Here is a 25,199-nt window from a genome sequence, read left to right on the forward strand (position 1 = left end):
TTTGGTCAGGGATTTTTGTGCCATTTATTTGATGTTGATAAGAAAATATAGTCAAACACTTTATAGGAGCACTAATGATGCTCCTGTTGATTTTTGACAAAAAAAAATATTAATTAAATGATATTATAATACAACTCTCGATTAACCTAGCCGGATATTTACAAAAGACTAGAATTCACTAAATATTAATAAATATTTAGGCTTGAAGATACAAATAATGGTTAGTTGAAACCAATGCTTCATCCCCTTCAGTTGTGCTTTAGCTCTATGTTGATAACTCAAGACCATTTGGAAACCAGTAATCTCATTTCATCCATGCATCTGTAAGCAAAGTAATGTTGTGAATTATTACTGGCAAAATATATGCACATCCATTAGTAAATTTTCCCAACTTCAGCTGATAACATTCGTTGCACCCCAACCACGATGATGACCCACATCTGTGCTGCTAATAACAACTTCAACATCGAGACAAAATAGGACTGGCTCCATGAGGCAAATCTGGAGGATCCAACCTAAGAAAGAGCCAAGAGGGGTTAGCCAAAGTAAGTTGTAAGGACCAAAATACTAAATCAAGTAAATGGCGCATATAATGATGGTGCCACACAAAAGTTGTTCAGAAAAAAAAAGAAACGTGAAAGTATTACTGGATGAAATCCCTATTTATGAGCTATATGTCGGCTTCTTAATCTATTTCAACTCTTTTTATAAAGTAAAAATTTAATAAAATTAACATTTTCATGAAAATGTATAATACATTTTAGATAAATAATAAAAACAGAAATATAATCTTATAGTCAACATTTACTTATATTTTAAAGATATGTTATACAATATAACAAAGACAACAAATGAAATGCCAATTAAAGTTTAAAAAGAAAGAAATATATTTTTGGAGGGTCCTTCTCATATTCTTCTATTTATACTAATGAAAAGCTGATGCAATAGAAAGATGAAAGATCAAGAGACTATCCTAGTCTACTAGGCACAAAACTAGGTACCGTAAGTAGAGATAACCCAACACTCTACTCCCTACTAACATAAGTAGACCTAATATAATAACCCAACACACTTACATTAATGTTTAGATTTATGAGATTTAGTATTTGAAATCTTAGAATTTAGGGTTAGATTCGAACTCCTCAAAACATAAACATCATGTTGGTTACACTTACAATCGATGTGTGATCAAGAAAAAAACATTTGGACCATGGACAAATGCAAGTGACCAAATAATAGATCTACAATACACTCTAATACCATTTTTAAGTAATAGAGCCTGCTACCTGCAAATGTCTACTAAACTTTAAATTTTAGATATCTAGTCTTGCTGGTGAAGGGAGGTGTGTTCGGATGTAATACCCCGGAGATAAATTTGGACATAATAAAATTGAACCCCAAAAAAATGTAGGTGGCAAAAGTCAAAACTCATGAACCTTAACCACCACCAGGATCAAATACCATGTTGAGGCTTAATCTTTCAGGTATGGGCTAGTGAGTTACATCTCTATCAACAATCAATTTGATTTATACGATTTTAATTGTTTGGTGGCCCAGGCCTCTGTAATTTTATACCTCCAAAATTGGCTAGTAATGAAATTGGTTTCTCCAAAAAAATTCAGTGTTTTGATACTTGGCATTTAATAAATTTGTTATATTGGAATTATTGACAATAAATTTATTATTATTCAATTGGTAGCGTTGACGTATAAATATCCCAGTCAGATATTTACCGACATTGCCAAAATTAACATGTCAACAATGCTAATTCGAAGGTAACATAGTAACTGTCAGAACCAAAGTAACCTTGATTAAATGTTGGGAATAAAAAAACACTGCAACAAATTTTAAGGAACCAATTTTAGATGTACAAAAAACTTACGTGACCTTTATTTTCATATTATAATTTTATCTTTAAATTGCAGAAGCTCCTAATAGAAGATACTGACATACCTAATCCTAACTATAAAATGCGACTAGGCTAACAATGGCCCAAACTTCCTATGTAATCCAACAGAGTCATTGCATGCATGTATCAAAAAATAGGACTAACATTTAATGCATTACTATGAAGCCACATTAACAAACATGACATTCACGTCTCACCTTTGTTTGACCTTGATCATTCCAGTACCTATTGTAATTGGTATACCCATGATTATGGATTCACTTACTCCACCAATTGAGTCATCCCTCCCACGTACAGATGCCTGGAAAAGAATATCTGCTGTCCTCTCGAATGATGCAAGCATTAATACACTTTTGCCCATCTTTGAAATTCCAAATCTATTTATTCCGAGGATATTACCCTAGTTTGAAAAAGTAATTATATTAGCGAAAAGCAGCTTATTTAGCATCAATGCAGATATAGTAACTTTTGTTTAATTTTCTACTGAATAATCTCCAAAGAACTCACTGTGGAAGTCATCACATCTGCTAGAAGCATCATATGCCGCGTGTCTATATTCATTCCATGTGTATCCACCATTGTATACTTTATCTCCTTAACAATACACTCTCTGGCAGCTTCAATTCCCAGAGTGTCCCGCACTTCAAGAATATGATTACTAAGAGTTCTACATCCATCAACCCCTTCCACTCCCATAACCTCTCGAAAGCCCATGCTGAGAGGGAAAATAACAATGCATGCAGATTAGGAAATCAACTTAACAAATAATAAACATCAATAGAATTGAATGCTACGAATTGCCGAGGGGGCAAACACTTATACATGCAGATCAGGAAGTAAACTTAACAATTAAAAAACTACAAAATTATTGCTTCTGAGGGATGATAGTTTTCTTTATCATTTCATCACTAATCCTTAAATGTACAGGTAAATATAACAAGAGTGTTCCTTCTTAAAACTAGCTCAAGTTCAACTTATACAATAGAACAGTCCTCTATCGAAGTTCTTTTAGTCCATAATCCACCCTATAATTACATAATCACTTCATATGTGATAGTATATGTGTTAGCCCATGTTGCTAAAGGCCTGACTGCAAAGGCTGCCAACTCTACTACTAGCTAACTGTCCACTGTCTTCCAGAGACTTCAAATACAATTAGGCAGGTATCTATCAAGAAGATCTGTCACAGCTGTAGCTGTTTGTCAGTTAGAACTGTCTCAGTTTCTCATTACTTTTTATGGAGAGTTAGCTAGATTCCTAACTTGTAGCATAAGCTTATAGTGCAAGATAAATACCTAAAAGTAGTATAACAGTTTGAAAGCCTTTTGAGAAGATTGGTTCAAAAAAAAATTTTAAGGCTCCTAGACTGTCCAATTGCACCAAACTGTCAGTAGATGTATATCTTCTAATATCAATGTGGATAATCTCACTAAAACATCTAGTCTTTTGGCATCTACAGGTATTAGTATCGTTTGAATAAGCAGTCTAAGTCACATTCCAGTTCAATAATAGGAAAAACTGTTCAATATTACGGAAGTTAGTTACCTTAGTTATGTTATATAAAGAAGAACCTATATTGACAGTTATTGTTAACTGAGAGTTGTTCAACTATAATAACAAAAAAGTCTGATTTGAGCAAGAGTTCACTGAGAGAAGAACTTCAAGTTACGACGTCTGTTCACAATGAATTCTCTTGTGGACATAGATTAAAGTTTGTTAAAGAAATTTTTCTCCTAGTTAAAGAAAATTTGGATGAAAAGAACTATCCCATTTAGTAAAATCGATTAGCTTGCTTATGCACACTTAGTAAAAACTCAGAGCTGTGATTAAGCAACAATATTGCTGGTCATCACTAATCTGTGTCTGAAGTTTACTTGAGCAACCCTTTGGTCCAAATTCCCAACCTCAAAAAGCCATATAATATGCATGCAAACATGTATATAAAGTAGATTAAAGGAGCATGAGTCATAAAAAACAGGATGAACTAACCCTTCTACCAGTAATTTGAACTTTTCAGCCTTGGTGATTTTATCTTCTTCTTTACTGATAACAACTCGATCAGCAGTTTTAATTCCCTGCAATTAAGAAAATAAATACAAAACTGAAAAACCACACAAAGCAAGCATAATATTTCCTTCATTATGCATCATTCATGAAGTCGAAACCAAATACCTTTACCACAACTGTTGGAAGCAAATTTTTTAGATAATGAAGCTGAAAATGCAATTTACTTCTATCGGCATCTTGGGGAACAACTCGAAGCTTTTTAATATCTAAAATCTTGATGTGCTGCATATCAACAAAAAACTTTGAATACTGCAGGCATAAAGAAAAAGAGATCAACAATAACAAAATTAACTTTTCACCTCTGGCTTCAGTTTCGTCTTTTTAGTTTGTAAAATTGATTCTTTAACAGTATTAGCATCTATATTTAGATGTGCGTCCTGGATTCTTTCCATGTCAAGGGTGATAACAACTGACGCTAATCTTGAAGTCAAAACAACTTTTATACTCTTCGCAACCTATATCAATTGGCACAATTAAATTAAATGGTACACAGAAAAAAAAGCTGTCCAAAGACATTAACAAAAGAATGAAAACATGAAAAAATAGTCACTTAATCAAGATATTGATACAAAAGCATGATTGATACTTACAAATTAGTAAAGATAAAACTAAAAAGTGGCCCCAATGCTTTAAATAATAAATGGTTATAAATGAATATAATTAAAAATGATTTTAAATATATCTTTAGAATATTTTAGAATCTCTTAGATTATCAATTACGATTGTTTTCTCCATATTTTCTAATTATCTCATCATTAGCGTAATTAACAGTTGGGTTAGAGGACATAACATACGTATATTCGTAATTGTATAATATTGTATTAACCACAACTTGCTAAAGATTATATCTTATCTTCATAAGGCATCTATCAATAGCTTATCCTTCCCTCTTGTCATAACCAATCAACGGCAATCAGATTAAGTCACATTTTCTCCCTATTCGTGATTCCAGTCATGGTATCCAGAGCACGGTTCAACCCTAATGCATTGGTATAGCACTCCTACACCAACTCACTCAACCACTGAGATTTTACCCTCTGCTATCTCTTTTGTCAACTATACAAATTCCTCTTCTGCTCTACTAATGTTCTCAGACAGCATTTTTGGACACCAAAAACTACCTTCTATGCTTGCAACAAGTGGAGTATATCATCATAGGTCGTCAACTCACCATCATCATTATTTGGTGAATTCCTTATCTTTCATATATTCTAACAACTACTACAAGACAAAATAGTAGAAGAACCTCGTACGAAAAGCATGACCAACAAAATTCAAAATGACAATATGTTATAATTTGAGATAATATCTTTAGAATCTTCTTAATTAGAAGAAATAGATACATAATCTTTTATTTTATTTTATTTTTCCAAGTTTTCCTAGTTTCCCTATTTCCCTTTTTAGAATAACTAGATTATTACAAATAGAAGGTATGAGAATGTATTCTTTATCATTGAGAATAATAAAATAAGTCTTATTTTCAACTAATATAATCAACCACACTGTATACACTACGGTAATTAGCTACAGAGAATTTACTGATACTGTTGCACCTATTCACATGCAATAACAATAATCTGTAGTAAACTGATGCACTTGATAACAACAATCTGTTTGACAGGAACCCAAATATATACTACATTAATAAAGACAAAGACGGAAGAATGACATCCGAAAAAATCAATAATTAATTAATTTATGAATGAAAATAACGACATAATTGATGATCAATGAGGCTTTTTTTCCCGTAACTGCATACCTGGCCCAAATTTGTTTTTTCTATTCGACCTTTAACTATTCTTGCTGTATTTGCACTGTCATCTCTCTCAAGTATTGCCGTGATAATTGGTGTACTGATTTTCTTGTTACCATTCATTATTTCTTTGACACGTGGAACTCCAAGAGTGACGTCTAATAACAGATTAAGGGACAACAACATTCCAGACCAATCAACATACAGCAATATTAAATAAAGTGTTTAAAAAGAATATTACTAGCAGTGATTATCAAAGTAGACAACATGGTCAAATAAAGGATACTCATGCTTGCAACTCCAGCAAAGTGGAAAGTTTTCAAAGTCATCTGGGTCCCAGGCTCTCCAATACTATGAGCTCCAGTTGCACCCACAGGAGCTCCAGCATCCATTTTTTTTGAATGATAACGAGATAGACAAATATTCAGAAAAACCTGAAAATTAGGTTACTATGTAAATAAATACAAGCACAAATTATAAACAATAGTACATAGATTAAAGGAAGAATAATCAGACCAATAGGAAATAAACACATTCTTAGAACCACGTGTCCAGGAAGATCAGAAGAACATCACGAAAAATAAAACCAACGAAAAATACCATTAATACCTCTAGTTGTCTACGAGTGATCCCAGATATCCTCTGCCCAAATTTTTTCAGGATTTGGGAATTTTCATCAGTGAAAGCTTCTTCTGTTAATTTGGTACTACCTTTAATAAAGGACTGTAGAGACTCTACAAACTCTGCAGAGAAGCCCACCTCTAAAACCCCTTTTTCCACTTCCCTAGACACACCAAATTCTGACAGCTTCTCTTGAACTACTTTGCACACAGTTGAGGAAGATAAAATTTCATCATCATCCTTAATGGGACATATGGCCTACAAAAAACCATAACCCAATGCAAAGACAGAAAAAACAACTTTTTCAGAATGTTAAAAAATTCCCAACAGTAACGATGAAACTAAATAAAACAACCGAGGCCGCTTTTAAACCTTGCTTTTAAGAAACATCCGCTCAAAATTTAATGGTTTTCCATTTTTTCCTTCCATGCCTGATGGATCCATGCCATCATCTCCATAGCAAAATTGAACAATAGAACCACTGGCATTTCTTACAGTGTAATCATAATGTAAAAACAAATCCTCCATGGATTTCATTAATTGACGAGACATATATCCAGTGTCTGCAGTTTTAACCTGCAAAGACACAAGCAGAAAGAAAAATCATAAAATGAAGACCAATATTTCTAACATCCAAAGTTAATTATTGACTAACATCCAAAATTTCCATGGTTTACCACTACCAGTAGCTCTTACATACACAATAGTCAACTTTATATAATCACAGTCCAGGTAAAAACTATAATTGTGTAAAGTGGTTGTGTAACAAGAACACATTATTCCAAAATGGAGAAAATGAACATTTGTTCAAATGACTTTCATTTGCATACTTTTGTATCCAAGTGAAAAAACATGTAGCCTTGATTCATATGCCATTAATTAGTCTAGATATATGACTTCGTTTTAATAGTTGATACAATGGAATGAAGTTGTTAATTAAGAATATATCATGCATAATTTATTCAAATTCAGAATAAGAATCCTACTGCTGTGTCAACAAGCCCTTCTCGCCCTCCCATTGTGTGGAAGAAAAACTCAGTAGCAGACAATCCAGTGTAAAATGAATTAGCAACAAAACCTTTGGCCTGCACCAAGAGCAGCGCAGCATTATTCAATGTTAAGAAACAGTTACAAGTTGCATCACATAACCAGAGCAATATTCAACAATGGAAATCTAAAACAGTGCAGAGAAGGTGATAGAATTTACAGAATTGGTTCGATATGCAATAATGATCAAAGATATGGTGACAAATAAATGAGGAATGTGATATAAATCATAAATCACCAATCCTTACTTTATGTTGAAATAAAAGAAAAAGAGGCATAGGTTGAATCCCTAATGTGTATAGAGCACATAGGATTAAGTATTTATAAATAGGAAAATACAAAAAGATAGGCCTAAACCTGTTACATCTAACAACTTTAATAACAGAAATATCATAAACTGAATCGGGAATATCTAACACTTTATTTATGTACAAATTGCAATCTTAATCAGGTTAGCACTACAACCTGTACCAATCATATGCAGTATTAGTATAAATAAGAATTAGTATAAATGCTAATTGAAAAAGGAAACGAATGAAGAGATCATAATGAAACAAAGAAACCAAAGAAATAAGGAAACTAATCTTAAGATAATCCCATAGTTATCAAACTCAAGCGTTAACTCATACACAAGAGCAAGTTTACGTTCCCATGCCCATTGTCCATGTTTACAATGGATGATAGAGTCACAAATAGAGAGGGCAGAACATACAGCAGGGGTTTTTGCATTTAGAGGGAAATGAGGAAGACTCCGATCCAGGAACCCATTAGGTGCACGACGACCACCCACTGACTGTTGACCAACAAGAGCAACCATCTGACTGATATTAATAGGAGATCCTTTGGATCCACACTGTGACATGATCAATGGACTATTTCTCCAGTGAAGGGTTTGCATGCAAACCTGTGAAAATTACAAAGTCATTGACATGCAGACATTTATTCTGAAACACAAACAAACTATTTAGGAAAACAAATGGATACCTTCCCTGCCATATCACGCAGTCCATTTAATACCCCAGTAATCCGAGTCTCTAATGTTTGAGCAGCATCACAACCAGCTAAGAGTTCTAGTTTTCCTTTATTGAAAGCTTGAATGTGATTATCACATTTCGTATAACCTTCTAAAAGTGTTTCATCTTTCTTCTTAATCAGTATCTCTTTTGGTTGGACGTCATCAATGCCTATGGTGAACCCATGATTACCAATCCATCGCGCACTGCATCCAAGTAAAATGATCATGTTTTGTGAGGCTCCTAAATCCACCTATCCAAATGTAACATACAATACTGAAATGCATCAATTAAAAACTTTTAACAGAAGTTCTCCTTCAGCATGTTTCTCTCTTACAAGTTTCCTCTTTCCTTTGGGTGCTTACTTAAGGTACTGATGCTACCCTCCCCACAACTGCTTTCCCCTGCTGAATCAATTTGATTTTACAAAGGCAAATAAAGACAGCAGAGCTCAAGCTCGCTTTGGTCCACATACACTCTTCCAAGCTTACTTGAAAAACATATTTTTAAGTTCCAAACAGGAACTTTAAGAAAGTGCTTTAAATTCCAGTATGCGTTTATTCTAATTGTAATTCAAAACATTTCACACATAATTGATGTAAGACAGACATCACTATTACCACCCATAAAGCAAACAAATTTACCTAAATTTAGCTACACGATTCATGCAAGACCCAGCTGCATGTGTTTTATAGTCTCTCAGTAGCACAGAGAACAGTCCATCCTTATTGCCATTTCCTGAACTCCATGCAAAACAAAGCAGGACATGAACAATATTGCAAAAACTGCAAAAAATTGTAAAACTACTGTTTTATAACAAACTAGGCGCATGTGAAGATGTTAAAAGTAAACTAGACTGCAAATCCAGACATTTTTAAAGAACCACTGCTGTATTATTAAAGGTGAGTCAACTCAAATTATCAGATCTAGGAAAAATAGATAATTGGAAGCATAGAAAGGAGTTTATGCAGCTATGACTTCTATCCAATTTCCCACATCTATTCTATATAAAATTATTTCCTAGTCAATCTGCACAGTAGTGCATGAGAGACAGGTTGCCTATTGCTTCATTTCCGTCTTAATGGCCAATAAACAGTTGAATAAACTGTAAAAAAGCCCCAACATTTAGTGTTGATAATGATGATTTCTGCCATTACGAATATAGTAGAGATTTGGCTAATAGGAATAGAATTAAGCTTGACGGAAGCAGAATCAATACCAGCATATCAAAAGCAGAATTTTCACTCTTCTTTGGATACAGGTAACATGCGTTCTACTATTCATGAATCTGATATTATTAAGCCATGTTTGGCTGTTTGCAGGCCAAGGAAACAAGGTAAGATTATTCAAGTGGATTGGACTTCTCCAGAAATAGGATGGATCAAATGCAATACGGGGTGGAGCACACTCTGACCATAGACATAAATCAACTTGTGGTGGTATCTTTAGCAATTCAGAAGCTGAAATTATGGGCTGCTTTTTCAGTACCTTTATAGGTACAGTGTACCTTTGAAGCAGATTATACATGCTATTGAGATTACTGCGAAAAAAGGATGGAGAGCTCTTTAGATTGAGATTGGTTAGTTGCTTACTATGAAATCATTTTATGATAGTCCTTTGAGACTTGAAAGTAATAGATGGCTTAATGTTTTAGAGTCCATCAAAAGTATATATTTCAAATTTACTTATATTTTCAGGGAGTAAAATATATTTTCTGGGAGAAAAATATGTGCACTGATGATTTAGTAGCTTATAGTTTCAGATCTCCAGTTTTTTCTTGGTGTTATCAATACGAATTTTGTTAGGATAATTGTGGTCTTCCGCACTTTCATTTCTCTTAATGGGTTGGATTTCCTCCCAACCCCCACTTTTTATTTCTTTTCCCTTTAATAATATTTCTAAGAATGTTGCATATGGTTGATACAAGTTGTAGAGCTAACCTAGACAGGTTAGCAACTTCTATATTGATGATGCTATGGCATTATGTCCTATGATTTAAACAATATAATCTTCTTGAACATAAAAGTCTATAAAACGAAAGAAACAAGGCAAATTAATAGTAACTAACCTAAAGTAACCTTTCCGATTTGGCCTGAGATCAACTCAGAATTACGAAAATAAACAAACCCATCATTTGGGCACAATGTTTTCAATTCTCTTTTCTTGTCATCAAGCTTTGTGTACGTTTTCTCCTTAACAGTAAGATTCACATAGACTTTTACATTTGCATGTGGGCGCAGTAGAAGGCTAAATAACTGCTTCCCACTCCAAAGTTCAATGGGCTGCAAAGAATAATGACAGTAAGATGATATATAAAGTGACAGTATAAATTAGTAAAATGAATGTCTCGTTGTGATAAAAAAAATTTCAGCCAGCTATAACTGGCTAAATTTTTCCACATAACACATCTCTTGCAGAAAATTATTTTGGAAAAAAAGTCAATTATTAAAAGTAGATCTCCTTCCACTAACATAGCTTCGAGATAGGGTGTTCTTGACACTTATTCATTTAAACAGACTTTTAACAATCATTACATAAGTCAACCATTAGAATGAAACTTTGATTGAGGTAATCAACAAGTCTATTGAATTTCATACAACTTAAAATAGTCAGACATTTCACCTTTTTATTTTAAGGAAAGTTATGAATTTTTGATTCAGGTGATCTGTTTAAAAGTTGTATACCACATAATGAAGATATCAAATTATTCAACAATTCTAATTGTTAAATTTGCATATTACAGAAAGTTATTCAAAGGCCTGAGAAGTAGATAACTTTCTTTCATACATATTAATAAAATGGCTAAACATACTAGTGAATTTAGTGCATGTCACAACTATAAGGTCCAGTCTCACCTTAACAATTGCGGGAGTTGGCAAATCAATAGGATCCAAGCCATCACCTAAGTAAGAGCAAATATTTGTAAAAACAGAACGGTCATAAAACGTATCTTTTCTGGTTATGAGAAAGGAAGAGGTTAAAAAGTCTTGAGTAGAAGCGACCAGAATCTCGCCATTTTTTGGTGTGCATAAATTGTTTTGCACCTGAAAACAAAAAAAATAGTAACAAAGTAACAGTTAACCCCATTTGAACCAAAATATTGTAAATATCATACTTTTGAAAATTGATATCATTTTCTGTACCAGTCCGAGACCACCAAGCCAGCGAACCAGTACGGAAATGGTTCAAAATCGATAATTTACAAAAAAAATGATTACTTTTTAATTTAGATAAGTAAAAGAAGACATGTTTAGTAAAGTTTACAAATTGGCATAAATTGTTTTATCTTTGATTTAGCTTAAATTATTTTATCTTTGAAAGATGAAATTTGCACTTATATATTATTATTTGGTCATATCACAATCCATGTAAAATCTCCAACATATCCCTTCACACCATGACTGAACATGGATTAGAAAGTTGTAAGTGATCCAATAACAACTCGATAGAAGGTGGCATGATACTTTGGCCATATTCTAATGAGATGTGGGATGACCAATCCAGGTCTCACACCAGAGACATGTGGTTATAGCCTAATAGTGGGTGGCATTGTACACCTAACAAACCTCACTACAATATTATTAGAAAGAGAATTTTAAGTCTAACTCAATTTCATAAAATCAACTTGTAAAGTAAGATTTATATACGATAGTATACTCTATTTTGGTAATCTCTAGAGGATATGGGATCTCAAACATTACCTATTATTATCAATTTTTAATTATACTAAATACAATTTAGTCGTTTATATTAATTTACATTTTTATATCTTAAATTCTTACAATTTGTTTATATTATATTAATTTGTCATTTCGGTTTTTATTCAACATTTGTTACTGCTAATTGACATTGATTAAAATATTTCATTAAAATTTAAACATTAGCATGATATATTTGATTTAAATTTCTTGGTTTATTTTGAATGTTAAAGAGTTTATGCAATTGTGCTTCTGTTTTAGTTTTAAGTGTTATAAAGTTATAATATTATATTTATTTAATAATATTTTAACTAGTATTTTATTAATATAGATTCGATTACAGTTTAATCACAATTGAACCATTAAAGCTTAAAACATTCTCTTGACCAATCCAGTTCAGAAACATTAATAAATAAGAAATGTTCTGTATGTATGTTGTCCAGATACAATAATTAGGGTAACTGTTATTCTTTGTATTCATCAAGTATCATAACAGCCTCTGGTATGCAATTCATTCCCACACATGAAATTCAACACGTCTCTAGATTTCTCTCAACTACCTACGTATTTCATTCCATTAAAACAAGTAAGAAGTACACAGAAAATACAGCAGAAACCATGAAAGAAAAAACATAGTGGAAGGATTCACACAAAGGATACATAGAAATGAAAGGCCCGCAAAAGAAATTGCTCAGTGCAAAGCCAAGGATTCACCACAGAATTTTTTTAACAAAAATAACTTGGACCAAAAAACATTATATATTGTCAAAATGCAGATAATGAGATTTGGTGATTTTTACCCCCATCAACAAAATAGCCTCTGTCCGAGCCTCCTCAGTCTGTGGGACATGTAAGTTCATCTCGTCACCATCAAAGTCAGCATTATATGGGTTACATACAGATTCATTGAATCTTAAAGTTCTCCAAGGCATAATCCTTGCCTGCATGAAAGTTAAAGATTAATGCAATTGGATCCAAATCTGTCATGATTCTACATTTCAATCTTAAATTACCCTGTGACACATTATAGACATCCGATGTAAGCTTGGTTGTCTATTGAAAAGAACAATGTCTCCATCTTCTAAATGGCGATCAACAATATCACCAATCCTCAATTCATCTGCAGCACGCTTCCTACAAAGAACTTTTAAGGACCTACAAAATAACAATATGCTCTTTATCATTGTCAAAGAAATAAAATTGGCTTGAGAACTCCAAAAACCAAAAATTAAATAGTACAAACTACAAACCATGAGTGACCTCCATCACGTCTAAGCATTCTTGCACCAGGATACTTATCAGGACCATTTCTCACACATTGTCTCAACTTATGTATGTTATGGTGCGTAACACGCTCAGGATAAGTTAATATATGAGCCATAAGGATGGGTATTGCAACCTAGAGCAAATGAGAAAGTTAAGAGGCATATATATGAACCTAGGAAAAAGAGGTAACTTCCTTATGTAATTGTTTCCATGGGAAATATAGTGACAGCAATTAATATCTTCCAAAACATATTTGTGTTATATACATGTATATCCTAGTTTATGTCTTATGATCTAAAGGATAGTGTTAAAATGTATTATGTTTATGTTGTTGTTTGATGTTGTTTTGTGTGTGTACCTAACTTGAGAAGTGAGTTATATTGTGTCATTGTGTTCTATCATGGTATTCTATATATATATATATATATATATAGAATAACATAACCTTGTAACTTACACTTTTCATATATGAATAAAATGTCTTAGTGTTTTAACATGGTATCAGAGCCAGACCCAGTGTGCCACTGCTGTCGCCGCCAGTTTTCGCCGCTGCCGTTTGTCAGGCAAAGTTGAGGGTTAGGTTCGCCTTGAGAAGCGCGACCCAACCCTGGTGGCCGCTTCCTCAGAAACCTCCACACGCTCCTCCACGCGCAGCTTCTCTCCGATCTACGCCGGCCACCGTCCGGCCACCGTCACGGTTTCGACCGGTGACCAGCGGATCTGGACCGTCTTCTCGAGCGACGGCCAACCTCGTCGGAGTCAAGAGCAGACTCCTCTTCACGCGCCGCCACGCGCCACCTATCTCCCGCAAGTTCCCGGCGCGTGCCGGCGATTCTCCGGCGCGTGTTCCTCACGCACCTCCTTCTCTGTACTGGGTCGACACTGCGCCGTTGCAGACAGTTTCGTCGTAGCTTCCTCAGCGTGTTTTGGCCCTTGCTTCGCTGGTTTGGTAGTTGTTGTTTGCACCTAGGGTTTTCTCTCTTAAATTTCACATTGATGAGCTTCATTTCTTAGTATGGTTGAAGAGGGATTCTGATTTCCCATAGTCATAAGACCTTGTTTCTTTTTGGATCCTACTCACAAATCTAGAATGACATCGTCTACTAAAACTAATTACTCCTTATCTGCCACTTCAAGGAACGGAGCTAATGGAGGATGCCATGGTAGTCGAAGTGGGTATGTGCAATGTTCAAATGAAGAGTATCAAGAATTTTTGAGATACAAGTTTGACAAATCCATTGGCCATTGTCAGTTTCCTTTAGTGCCAAGTGTGTCAAGTGCACGTATCTCACAATCTGCGGAATGTCAAGGTTCATGGATTCTTGATTCAGGTGCCTCAAATCATTTGTCTGGTAACACTCGTTTGTTTTCCTCCATTACCTCTCAAAAAGTTCCTCAGTTAGTTACTATTGCCAATGGATCCAAATTGACATCTCAAGGAATCGGCAAAGTGTCTTTATCTCCCTCACTGAACTTAAATTCTGTTTTGTATATTCCTCATTGTCCTTATAACTTAATGTCCGTGAGTCAATTGACACGTTCATTAAATTGTTCTATAACCTTTACTGCTACTTCCTTTGTCATACAGGAACATGGTACGGGTCGTCGAATTGGAGAAGGATGAGTCAGGAGGATTGTATTTCCTAAAACCTACCTCTTTTGTTTCTTGCATTTCAACTTCATCTCCTAAAATTTTACATGATCGTTTGGGTCACCCAAATTTGTCTAAGCTGAAGTTGATGGTTCCAAGTCTTAAACACATTCCTGTCTTAGATTGTGAGTCTTGTCAGTTAGGAAAACATGTTAGATCTTCTTATCCAAAGAAATCTGAGACACGATGTAAGTCTATTTTTTCTACCATTCACTCTGATATTTGGGGACCGAGTCGGGTTACTTCCTTTGGTTTTAACTATTTTGTAACCTTCATTGATGAATTTTCTCGATGTACGTGGGTTTATCTTATGAAAGAGAGATCTGAACTTTTAGCCATTTTTATGTCCTTTGTTAATGAAATTCAGAATCAATTTGGAAAGACAATTAAAATTCTCAGAAGTGATAATGCTAAGGAATATTTTTCTGCTGCATTTTCTTCATTTTTATCTTCCAAAGGAATTTTACATCAGTCAACATGTCCTCACACTCCACAACAAAATGGCATAGCTGAGAGAAAGAATAGACATCTCATTGAAACAGCACGTTCCCTGATGTTAAATACTAATGTTCCTGTTCATCATTGGGGGATGCAATCCTCACTGCCTGTTTTCAAATCAATAGGATGACGTCTTCCTCTCTTAAGAATAAAGTTCCTTATTCTGTTATTTTTCCAAATGACGCCCTATATCATATTCCCCCACGTGTATTTGGGTGTACATGTTTTGTCCATAATGTTTCTCCTGGTCTTGATAAACTTTCTCCCAAGTCTATTAAATGTGTCTTTTTGGGATATTCTCGCATTCAGAAAGGATATAGATGTTACTCTCCCTCCACAAGATAGTATTATATGTCTTCTGATGTCACCTTTTTTGAGGATACACCCTTCTTTTTGTCTTCCAAGGAGTATCCTTCATCTGTTGAAGAGATGCTTCCTATACCATTATGTGATCCCTTGGTCATTCCTGCTTCTCCATCTTCACCTCAAACTCAGAATGCACAAGATATTGTTGAACCACCTTCCTCCGTGCCTGAAGATCCTCGAGACTCAGCTCCTTCTCCATCAGATTCTCAAACCATGGATCCTTCATCCTCCTCGTCCTCTCTTGACTCAAATCAGGCTTGGCCTATTGCTCTTCGAAAAGGTATTCGATCTACTCGAAATCCTTATCCTGTTTATAATTTTTTAAGTTACCATCGTCTCTCTCCTACATATTTCTCCTTTGTTGACTCCCTTTCTAACATCAAAGTTCCTAATAATGTTCGTGAGGCACTTGATCACCCTGGATGGCGACAAGCCATGATTGATGAAATGCAGGCACTTGACAAAAGTGGCACTTGGGAACTTGTACCTCTTCCTCCTGATAAGAAACCTGTGGGATGCAGATGGGTATATGCTATTAAAGTTGGTCCTACTGGTGCCATTGATCGTCTTAAAGCTCGTCTAGTCGCAAAGGGATATACTCAGGTTTATGGTCTCGACTATTGTGATACTTTTTCTCTGGTGGACAAAATCAGTAGTGTTGTCTATTTCTTGCCATGGCTGCCATTAGACAGTGGCCACTTCACCAATTGGATATTAAAAATGCCTTTCTTCATGGTGATCTGGAAGAGGAGATATACATGGAGCAACCTCCTGGATTTAGTTGTGTTGCTCAGGGGGAGTCTAAGTTAGTTTGTAAATTACGTCGTTCACTCTACGGTTTGAAACAATCACCTCGAGCTTGGTTTGGTAAATTTAGCCATGTTGTGCAACAATTCGGATTAAAACAATGTGAAACAGATCATTCAGTGTTTTATGGGCATTCTACTCCTGATAAATGTGTTTATCTAATGGTTTATGTTGATGATATTGTAATTACAGGAAATGATGTTGCGAGAATTGCTCAATTAAAGGATCATTTGTTCAACCACTTTCAAACCAAAGACTTAGGTCGGTTGAAATACTTCCTTGGTATTGAAGTGGCACAATCAAAAGAAGGAGTCATCATTTCACAAAGAAAATATGCCCTGGATATTTTGGAGGAAACAGGTCTGACAGATTGCAAGCCCATTGATAGTCCTATGGACTCAAATAAAAAGTTAATGAAAGACCATGGTGAACCTTTCTCAGATCCAGAAAGATACAGAAAGTTGGTTGGAAAACTAATATATCTCACCATAACAAGACCTGATCTTTCTTATCCAGTGGGAGTTGTGAGCCAATTTATGCAAAATTCTCGTATTGATCATTGGAATGTCGTGGTACGCATCCTTAGATATGTAAAAGGGAATCCAGGTCATGGACTATTGTATGAGAACAAGGGAAGCACTGAGTTAGAAGGATATTGTGATGCAGATTGGGCTGGTTGTCCGAATGATCGAAGATCTACTACAGGATATTGTGTACTCCTTGGAGGGAACCTTGTATCATGGAAAAGCAAGAAACAAAGTGTTGTTGCTCGATCTAGTGCAGAAGCTGAATACCGATCTATGGCCATAGCTACATGTGAACTTATATGGATCAAACAACTCCTTCAAGAATTAAAATTCTGTGAAAACAAGCCTATGAAGTTGTATTGTGATAACCAAGCAGCTCTTCACATTGCCTCCAATCCAGTGTTCCATGAGAGAACAAAACATATAGAAATTGATTGTCATTTCATCAGAGAGAAGTTATTGTCCAAGGATCTCATTACAGAATTTGTCAATTCTAATGAACAATTTGCAGATATTTTTACTAAGTCTTTAAGAGGGCCTAGGATTCAGTTTACATGTTCCAAGCTTGGTGCATATGATTTATATGCTCCAGCTTGAGGGGGAGTGTTAAAATGTATTATGTTTATGTTGTTGTTTGATATTGTTTTGTGTGTGTACCCAACTTGAGAAGTGGGTTATATTGTGTCATTGTGTTCTGTCATGGTATTCTATATATATATATATATAGAATACCATAACCTTGTAACTTACACTTTTCATATATGAATAAAATGTCTTAGTGTTTTAACAGATAGAAAGTACTTAAACATAATTGCTGGCAGGGTTTAATGCCTAACCTCAGAAATCTTCAGATTAGGATCTGGAGAAATAACTGTTCTGCCTGTATATTCAACACGTTTTCCAGACAAGTTGCCACGGAAACGTCCATGCTTACCTTTCAAGCGCTGAACAAAACCAGCCAATTGCTTGGTTGATTGCATATAGAACGGTATCCCTCGAACTTCACTATTTATGAATTGAGCAACTTCCATTTGAAGGATATCCCAACCATCCTAAACCAAAATCACCAACAGTATCACACCACCATTACATCATGGAACCAAAACAAATAATAATCTCATGATATAAGAACAACATAGAAGAGAGCAAACAAATGTAATAATACCAGGCAAACAACAATCAGCATCTAGAATGTACACAATTGGAAAAACATTCTACCAAGAATAAATTCCATAGCATATATATATATATATATATATATATATATATATATATGGGAAAACCTATTTGTTTATATATGAAATTCAAAGATTAAAAAAATATGATCACTCAAGATGCCCTACTATACCAGAAGCTTGGATGAAACACTTGATTCTTGTAATTCCTGGCGCAAAACAGCATTTGCTTGGATTATGTTCTTTAGCCTTTCAGTTATGTCATTTTCATTGCTACAACAAATGAAGACAGAAACCATAAGATTTAGTTATTATCATTTTCTGTAAAAGATGAGTTGAGGAAATATCTGGAATTGTCCAGAAACAAAGGAGAGGTAAAATAAATCATAGAAATACAAGTTTCATTTCATTAGAGCTCTCTAGTCCCTCAAAATATGCACCAAAGTAAAGCCTCGTGTTACTTAAGGGGAGAAAGTACAAAATATAGCCAAACAGGCATTACCTCAGTGATTCATCCATTACAACTGAAGGTCGAATAGCTATAGGTGGCACAATAATGTTTGTTATTATAAGTTTCTCTGGTCTTTCAGCAACATAAAGTAATTCACAATCCTACAACCAAATGTAACAAACATGTTCAATTTGTGAGAAAAATATACCTCTTCATAGCATTCATAACGTCCACTAAAACACAAATTTCTTAAAATGAAATGGTCAAGGAGTTAGAAAAATCAAACCCAAAAAGATACATATAAAGATAAATGTTCACCTCGTCAAGGATCTTTTTAAACAGCGAAAGAACTTGGAAAGGATTAAGAATTCTATTAGACACATTGGTTGTTGCCCTAGAGTCTTTTATCCGAGAAAGTGTGGATTCGAGCTCTTCAACAATATTATTGTTACATTTTGAACAATCATGCATGATAGTTAGTGAAGCCGGAAGCTTCTTCACTGAACCTGTATAACAATAGTCATCACAAATACCATCTCAGATACATGAAAAATGCATATATTAACATGCATTATGCAAGGGAATCATATATAGTCCACTTAAAATGGTTAAGCAATTAGAGTAAATATTTCCTCTTAAATAAACGGTGACAGCAAAAAATGGTTTTATTCATGCCAACTGTATTGATAATCAGTTCAACAAAATGGGGGTCTTGAAACTGCAATAGAAGTTTACCAACAGTTGAGGCTGTGTTAGTTAAGACTGAACCATTCCAAATTTTTCATATGATAAAAGACTAATAAAGCACCAAAAAGAAATTGCATTATTAGAACATAAAAAAGATAGTTGTTTGAATCTGGTAAATATGTTAGAATCCTAAAATATCATTATTTTTTTAGAAACCATGTACATTCTATGGTTGTTGTATTTTTTTCACTGTCACAGTTAACCGTTGGCAACATCACTATTCAACAATGGCAACTTTCCGGCAAACCTTTACCAGCCATCACCAATTGTTAGCTGTCTAGACATCTCATTCACAGTAACTGTAGTAAGTCAGTTCCTCAACCCTTCACTGCAATGACTCGCATTGTTTACCTTATTTTCCAGCTACCAGCATCACCTTGCCATGCTAGGAATTACCTTATTGTTAGCTGTCTAGATATCTCGTTCGCAGTATATGTAGTAAGTCAGTTCCTCAACTCTTCAAAGCAATGACTCGCATTGTTTACTATACATCAAAGGAGCTCCAAGAAAGGTTGTTTCCTATGAAAAAAAGGACACACTCCAGTTGTGGGGTATTCTGATGTAGAGAGAGCAGCCTCCCCCATAGATTGAAGGCTCATCTCTGGTTATTGTATAACAGAGATAGTCTTGTTTCTTGGAAGAGCAAGAAACAAGATATTGTAGTCAGGTCTAATGCATAGCAGAGTATCAAGTATGGTTGTAGCCAGTCAGGAGCTTACATTTGCTCAACCAGATTGGGAAGATTACACGGTTATAAATTATAAGTGACAATCAGGCCACCAAGTATATTGTCTTAAATTCAGTATTTTATGAAACAATTAAGCATATTGAAGTTGATTGTCAATATGTCAAAGAGAAAGTCATGTCCAGAAAAATATCTACTAGCACTATCAATTCCTATAATCAACTAGAAAATATATTCATGAAGTCACTAAGGAGCCCACAGATTAACTACATATGTCACAAACTCGGTGCATATGACCTATATGCTCTAACTTGAGGAGAAGTATTAGAATCTTGAAGATATGTTAGAATCCAATAAATATAGTAACTGATGATATTAGAATCAATTAGATTGATTTTACATTTCTGTTATCATCCTGAAATAGGGAAAATGAATATTCTGTATTTCTCATATAAATTGAATAGTCTTATTGTTGTCTAAACAAAAAATTTAACATATGCTTTCTCGGTTTCTCTCTTCTCAACATTAGTGATTAAAAATATAGTTCATCATAGGTTTTGTACACCTTTTGCTGTACTTTAAAGTGCCAACAAAGATTCAAAGGGTACATGATAGGCAATAAAAAATGTATGAGCTTATTCATATCTAAGAAAAAAACAGCAACAGAAAAAATAAAATAAAAATTTACTAAGATTCAAATTACCATATCCTTGGATATTAAATTAAAACCAAAAAATGTGGAAGCAATTATGTTTTTACCATTCAGAAATCAAGTCACCAAGTACAATCTTTAAACAAATTCAAATAATAAATTTGTTGATTGAATTAATCATAAAGAAACTAACCGTTGATATATCCGCATCTAGGGCAATTCACAACTTTGCTACAATCTTTAATTACATGAACTTTCACAAAATCAATCTTATCCAGCTCACTCTTTTTGGTACTTCTCATTTTCTTCAAATGCTTTTTACGGGTATCTTCGTCAAGGAGAATCCGAGCACAGCCCTGGTAAAGTAGAATGTCAATTGGTATGACATTGTAAAGAGACTTTTATGCACCAACATAAATTTTGAATGTATTACAATCACTTTATTCTTTTGCTTTTTGTAGATGCAGAAAAAATACTTTTTTTCAGACAGAACACACAGTTTCGACTAGTCACTTTTTTTATTATAAGTTGATGAAAGTGAAGATCAAAAAGGCCTATTAAGCCAACCAAAACTTAAATTGGGCTCAGAAGAGAAAAACTTGCATTTACAAAGAGAATGGATTGTTTTCTTGCTGCAAATGAGGCTCAAATCTCAAGTTTTGGGGAGAACAAATTCACTTAATGTCAAGTGAATGACCATCACACAAAAGACCTGACAGTGCTTAGAGTGAGATAGGAGCAATGGATTGAATATAAAAGAAAATACGGAAGAAAGAATGAATCTTTATCACATTCACTCACTTAGAAAAAAATATCCCTGCTGCCATAGAAGATACAAGAATGTGTTACTGCAATTCAAAAGCCTGATCTCTCCCTTACACCCCAATAATATTTGTGTACATCCCCCATCCCAATTGCTTCCTACATTCTCATCATGATGGTTATTACGATTGAGATCATCTTGCACTTCATTAAACCTTCTCTTAGCTTCTTGACTACCTTCCACAAGTCTCTTCATCAGAATCTCAAAACACCTCTCTAAATTTCAACTCTCGAGTGAACCATGAAAAGCCACCCATATTTTTTTGCTATGAATATCAGTGTAAGGAATATATATTGAATACAAAAGAAGGCATAGAAGAAAGAACGGATCTCTATTATATCCACTAGGTTAGGAACAAAATATCCCTACTGCAATAAAAGATACAAGAATATGTTACACGAATTTGAGATCATGATCCCTCCCATACAATCCAATAATATTTACATCTGTCCCTATCCTATTTCTCCTCCTTCTTATTCTTGTATACAACTGATTTTACTCCTTAATGCACTTTGGACCTCTTCTTATATAAACTCTCCTTATTGGAGGTTTGTTACTAACAGAAACTTAACATTACTTGAAAACGTCATCTCCTAAAGCTAATCATTCCGAAATTATGCCATCCATATATGCATGTTATATAAGTAGTAACTATAAGTCCATTTAAATGAGATAAAACAAGATATGTGCTGACTATTAAGGAAAACCAAAATCCAGAGAGCACATATGAAACATTTGGATACCTTACAAATGCACTTCAGTATTTCCACAATGCTACTTAAATATCCAACATTGAAAACAGGAAGGGCAAGGTTTAAGTATCCATAGTGTCCTGGGCAGTCATGAAAATTCCCATGGCATGTAGCACAGCCAAGACTCTTATTAGCAGGACCCTGAATTACGCAAAAAAATAAAAGGTATTTAGCATTTTGTGCATGAAAAGAGCAAAAACATGAGCAGTAGGGCAGAATATATATATACACACACGTACATAGATGATGATAAACAGATTGAAAGTCCTAAAAAGTAATATCACCCAAATCCAACTGACTATTACGGAAACCTGAATTCTTCAACATATTCTAGGAAAAGGTCTGCTGATACCTCTTCTCATAGAGGCTTAAAGGCAAGACTTCTTAACAATCAAAAGCAATTAAATAGATTTTTGTTGGTCACTAATCAATATCAGTATTTAAGAAACTGTAGGAAATAACATCAAAAGAGAGAAGGAAAAATAAAAATACATATGCATTAAAGCAGAACTAAAAAGACATTTTCCAAATCCAAACTACACACCAACATTCAAGACCTAATCCATAGGATTCTAGCAATTTCCATAAATTTAAGGTGTAAAACAATAAAACGTGTAAGTAGAAAGTAAACTAGCAGTGAAAAATCATTTAGTCCAGTTTAAGAAGTTCATAATATTCACATTATGTGTGTGTCTCCCCTGTGAAACAAGATAGAATGCAGTGGAAACATACAAGCTATCAAAGATAATTTGAGAGCAAATAAGAACAGCATTGTCAAAACAAGCAAGATAAATCAAACATATGCATTATAAATGAAAAATGTCTGAAAACAATCTAAAATGTCAAGAGACGAAAGAAATATTTGTCATATAAAGTTGCTTCAAGGTCCAAACACCAAACCTGAAATTTCACTCGATAAGAATTGTTTCAGATAACATTTCAGTTAACTATAAAAGTCATAGATAAGCCCATGTCCAATTACTCATAATCCATAAAATCACACATCCAAATTAAATTGGCAATTTCCTCGCCCACATAACCTAGACAATAAGAAAATAAACCACTACAGGGAAACTTCCAAAACCAAATATTCCAATGTGGCATCTGCCATCACACAATAACAACAAACAGGGAAAAAAATTAATTTCATCACATTGAAAATTCTAAACAGTTTCAAATTAGACCCGGAACACAAGGACTAATTTTACATTCTATGTTACAACTAAAGTAGCATGATGATCATATCAAAATCTAAAAAATGCAAAAAGAAAATCAAGCACAAGCATCAACAGAATTGAAGGTGAAAATGTCCAAAAGGGGATTAAAGGGTACCATGCGAGGATCCAACAAGCCACCATGGATAGGTTTCTTAAAGGAATCATAGTAGGATCCTTTCCACACTTGAACTTCACCAAGTTTGCTTATGTCCGAATCTGATAACGTGGAGAACATCATGTTCTTTCTGCAATAAAGAAAGAACAAAATAATAACAAACTCTTTTCAACAATCAAATGTATTGTATGATGATAAGCAAGCACAAGTCAAAGCTCACATCTTCCGAGGCCCTGCATCCTCCATGAAAGGTTCCTTCGTAAAGGTTATGCCTTCAGTTCTCCCCCTATTCATGTCTTCTGTCTTTGGCGGACAACACAGCGAAAGGTCTACAATTTGAAATTAAAAAAAAAAAGCACTTCGTTTGTTTATTACGAACCTATGTGATGCACTTCAGAAACTAAAACTGTTATATTTATCAAAAAAATGAGTTCCGGAAAAGTTCACCGGAGAAGAGCGGAGAGTGTTAGAGTTTTGAAGGTTGAAAACCTAAATTACAGCATCATAACTGTCATGAAGAATGCTAAAAAATAAAAAGGCACTGCAATACATCAACCACGTTTGTCTCCTTACACCAAAGATCGCCCACAAAGGAAGATAAAAAGAAATAAGTAAACAACCTAACCTTAGATAGAGAACGATTACAGCGCGCAGCGGAGGATGATTGGAGGAGCAGCGACCGCGACGCGCAGGAGCAGCGACGAGACGAACGCGACGACAACAATGACGAAGAAGAAGCTCTGTGTTCAGTGTCGGCGAAGACCAAACTCTGTGTGTAGTGTGAGCAAAAAAGAAGCTCTGTGTGTAGTGTGAGGGGCGTTATTTCTCCAAACAAATAACATGAAAACCTCTGCAAACTTCGAGAAGAAACAAGGTAAAACTTCCAAAACGAACTAACATTATAAGTTAACAGAAAATCAATGGTTGAGATTGGATTGGATTTGAAAGTAGGAGAGAAGATTTATAAAATCAATGGTTCCAAAACATAGGGTTCCCAATTGAATCACCTTGGGCCTAATTTCTACTCTACTGTTTCATTTAGGCCTGTTCACTTGGAGAGATTTGGGGAGAGTAATTGAAGGGATTTGAGAGGATTTGAAGATAAATTTTTTTCTTGTTTATTTGAGTGAATTTGAAAGTAAATTAGAGTGTATTTGGAAGTAAATTTTTTTAATCTGTCACGTCAATAAAATCTTACAGTAATTCTCACAAATTTTACTTCCAATTACACTCTAATTTACCTCCAAATTCACTCAAATAAACAACAAAAAAATTTATCTTCAAATTCTCTCAAATCCCTTCAATTACTCTCTCCCAAATCCCTTCAAGCGAACAAGGTATTAGGAAAAATAGAAACAA

At 34.4% G+C, this 25,199-nt stretch overlaps 1 protein-coding gene across 4 annotated transcripts; it reads right to left on the minus strand.

Moving 5' to 3' along the window:
- On the minus strand, positions 1–24,734 carry LOC108340261 (DNA-directed RNA polymerase III subunit 1). 4 transcript variants are annotated; one of them, XM_052877427.1, is made up of 29 exons: positions 24,466–24,733; positions 24,288–24,329; positions 24,061–24,169; positions 23,841–23,970; positions 22,500–22,649; positions 21,127–21,289; positions 19,168–19,355; positions 18,901–19,010; positions 18,572–18,671; positions 18,060–18,275; positions 13,359–13,507; positions 13,122–13,263; positions 12,909–13,049; positions 11,266–11,454; positions 10,479–10,692; positions 9,055–9,148; positions 8,382–8,616; positions 8,110–8,301; positions 7,337–7,435; positions 6,723–6,926; positions 6,339–6,608; positions 6,016–6,163; positions 5,736–5,887; positions 4,276–4,431; positions 4,082–4,198; positions 3,899–3,984; positions 2,417–2,624; positions 2,107–2,309; positions 1–515 (listed from the first exon to the last, which is right to left on the minus strand). In XM_052877427.1, the coding sequence occupies exons 3-29, from the start codon at positions 24,132–24,134 to the stop codon at positions 461–463; spliced, it is 4,185 nt and encodes a 1,394-aa protein (XP_052733387.1). In that variant the 5' UTR covers positions 24,135–24,169; positions 24,288–24,329; positions 24,466–24,733; the 3' UTR covers positions 1–460. The 4 variants fall into 4 exon arrangements, with proteins under 4 accessions (XP_052733387.1, XP_017433000.1, XP_052733388.1 ...); XM_017577511.2 differs by lacking the exon at positions 24,288–24,329; XM_052877428.1 differs by lacking the exons at positions 4,276–4,431; positions 24,288–24,329 and having other exon boundaries at positions 24,466–24,734.
- Between the last annotated feature and the right edge of the window lie 465 nt (positions 24,735–25,199).

Source organism: Vigna angularis, chromosome 5 (genome assembly GCF_016808095.1).
Source record: "Vigna angularis cultivar LongXiaoDou No.4 chromosome 5, ASM1680809v1, whole genome shotgun sequence".
Classification (NCBI taxonomy): Eukaryota; Viridiplantae; Streptophyta; class Magnoliopsida; order Fabales; family Fabaceae; genus Vigna; species Vigna angularis.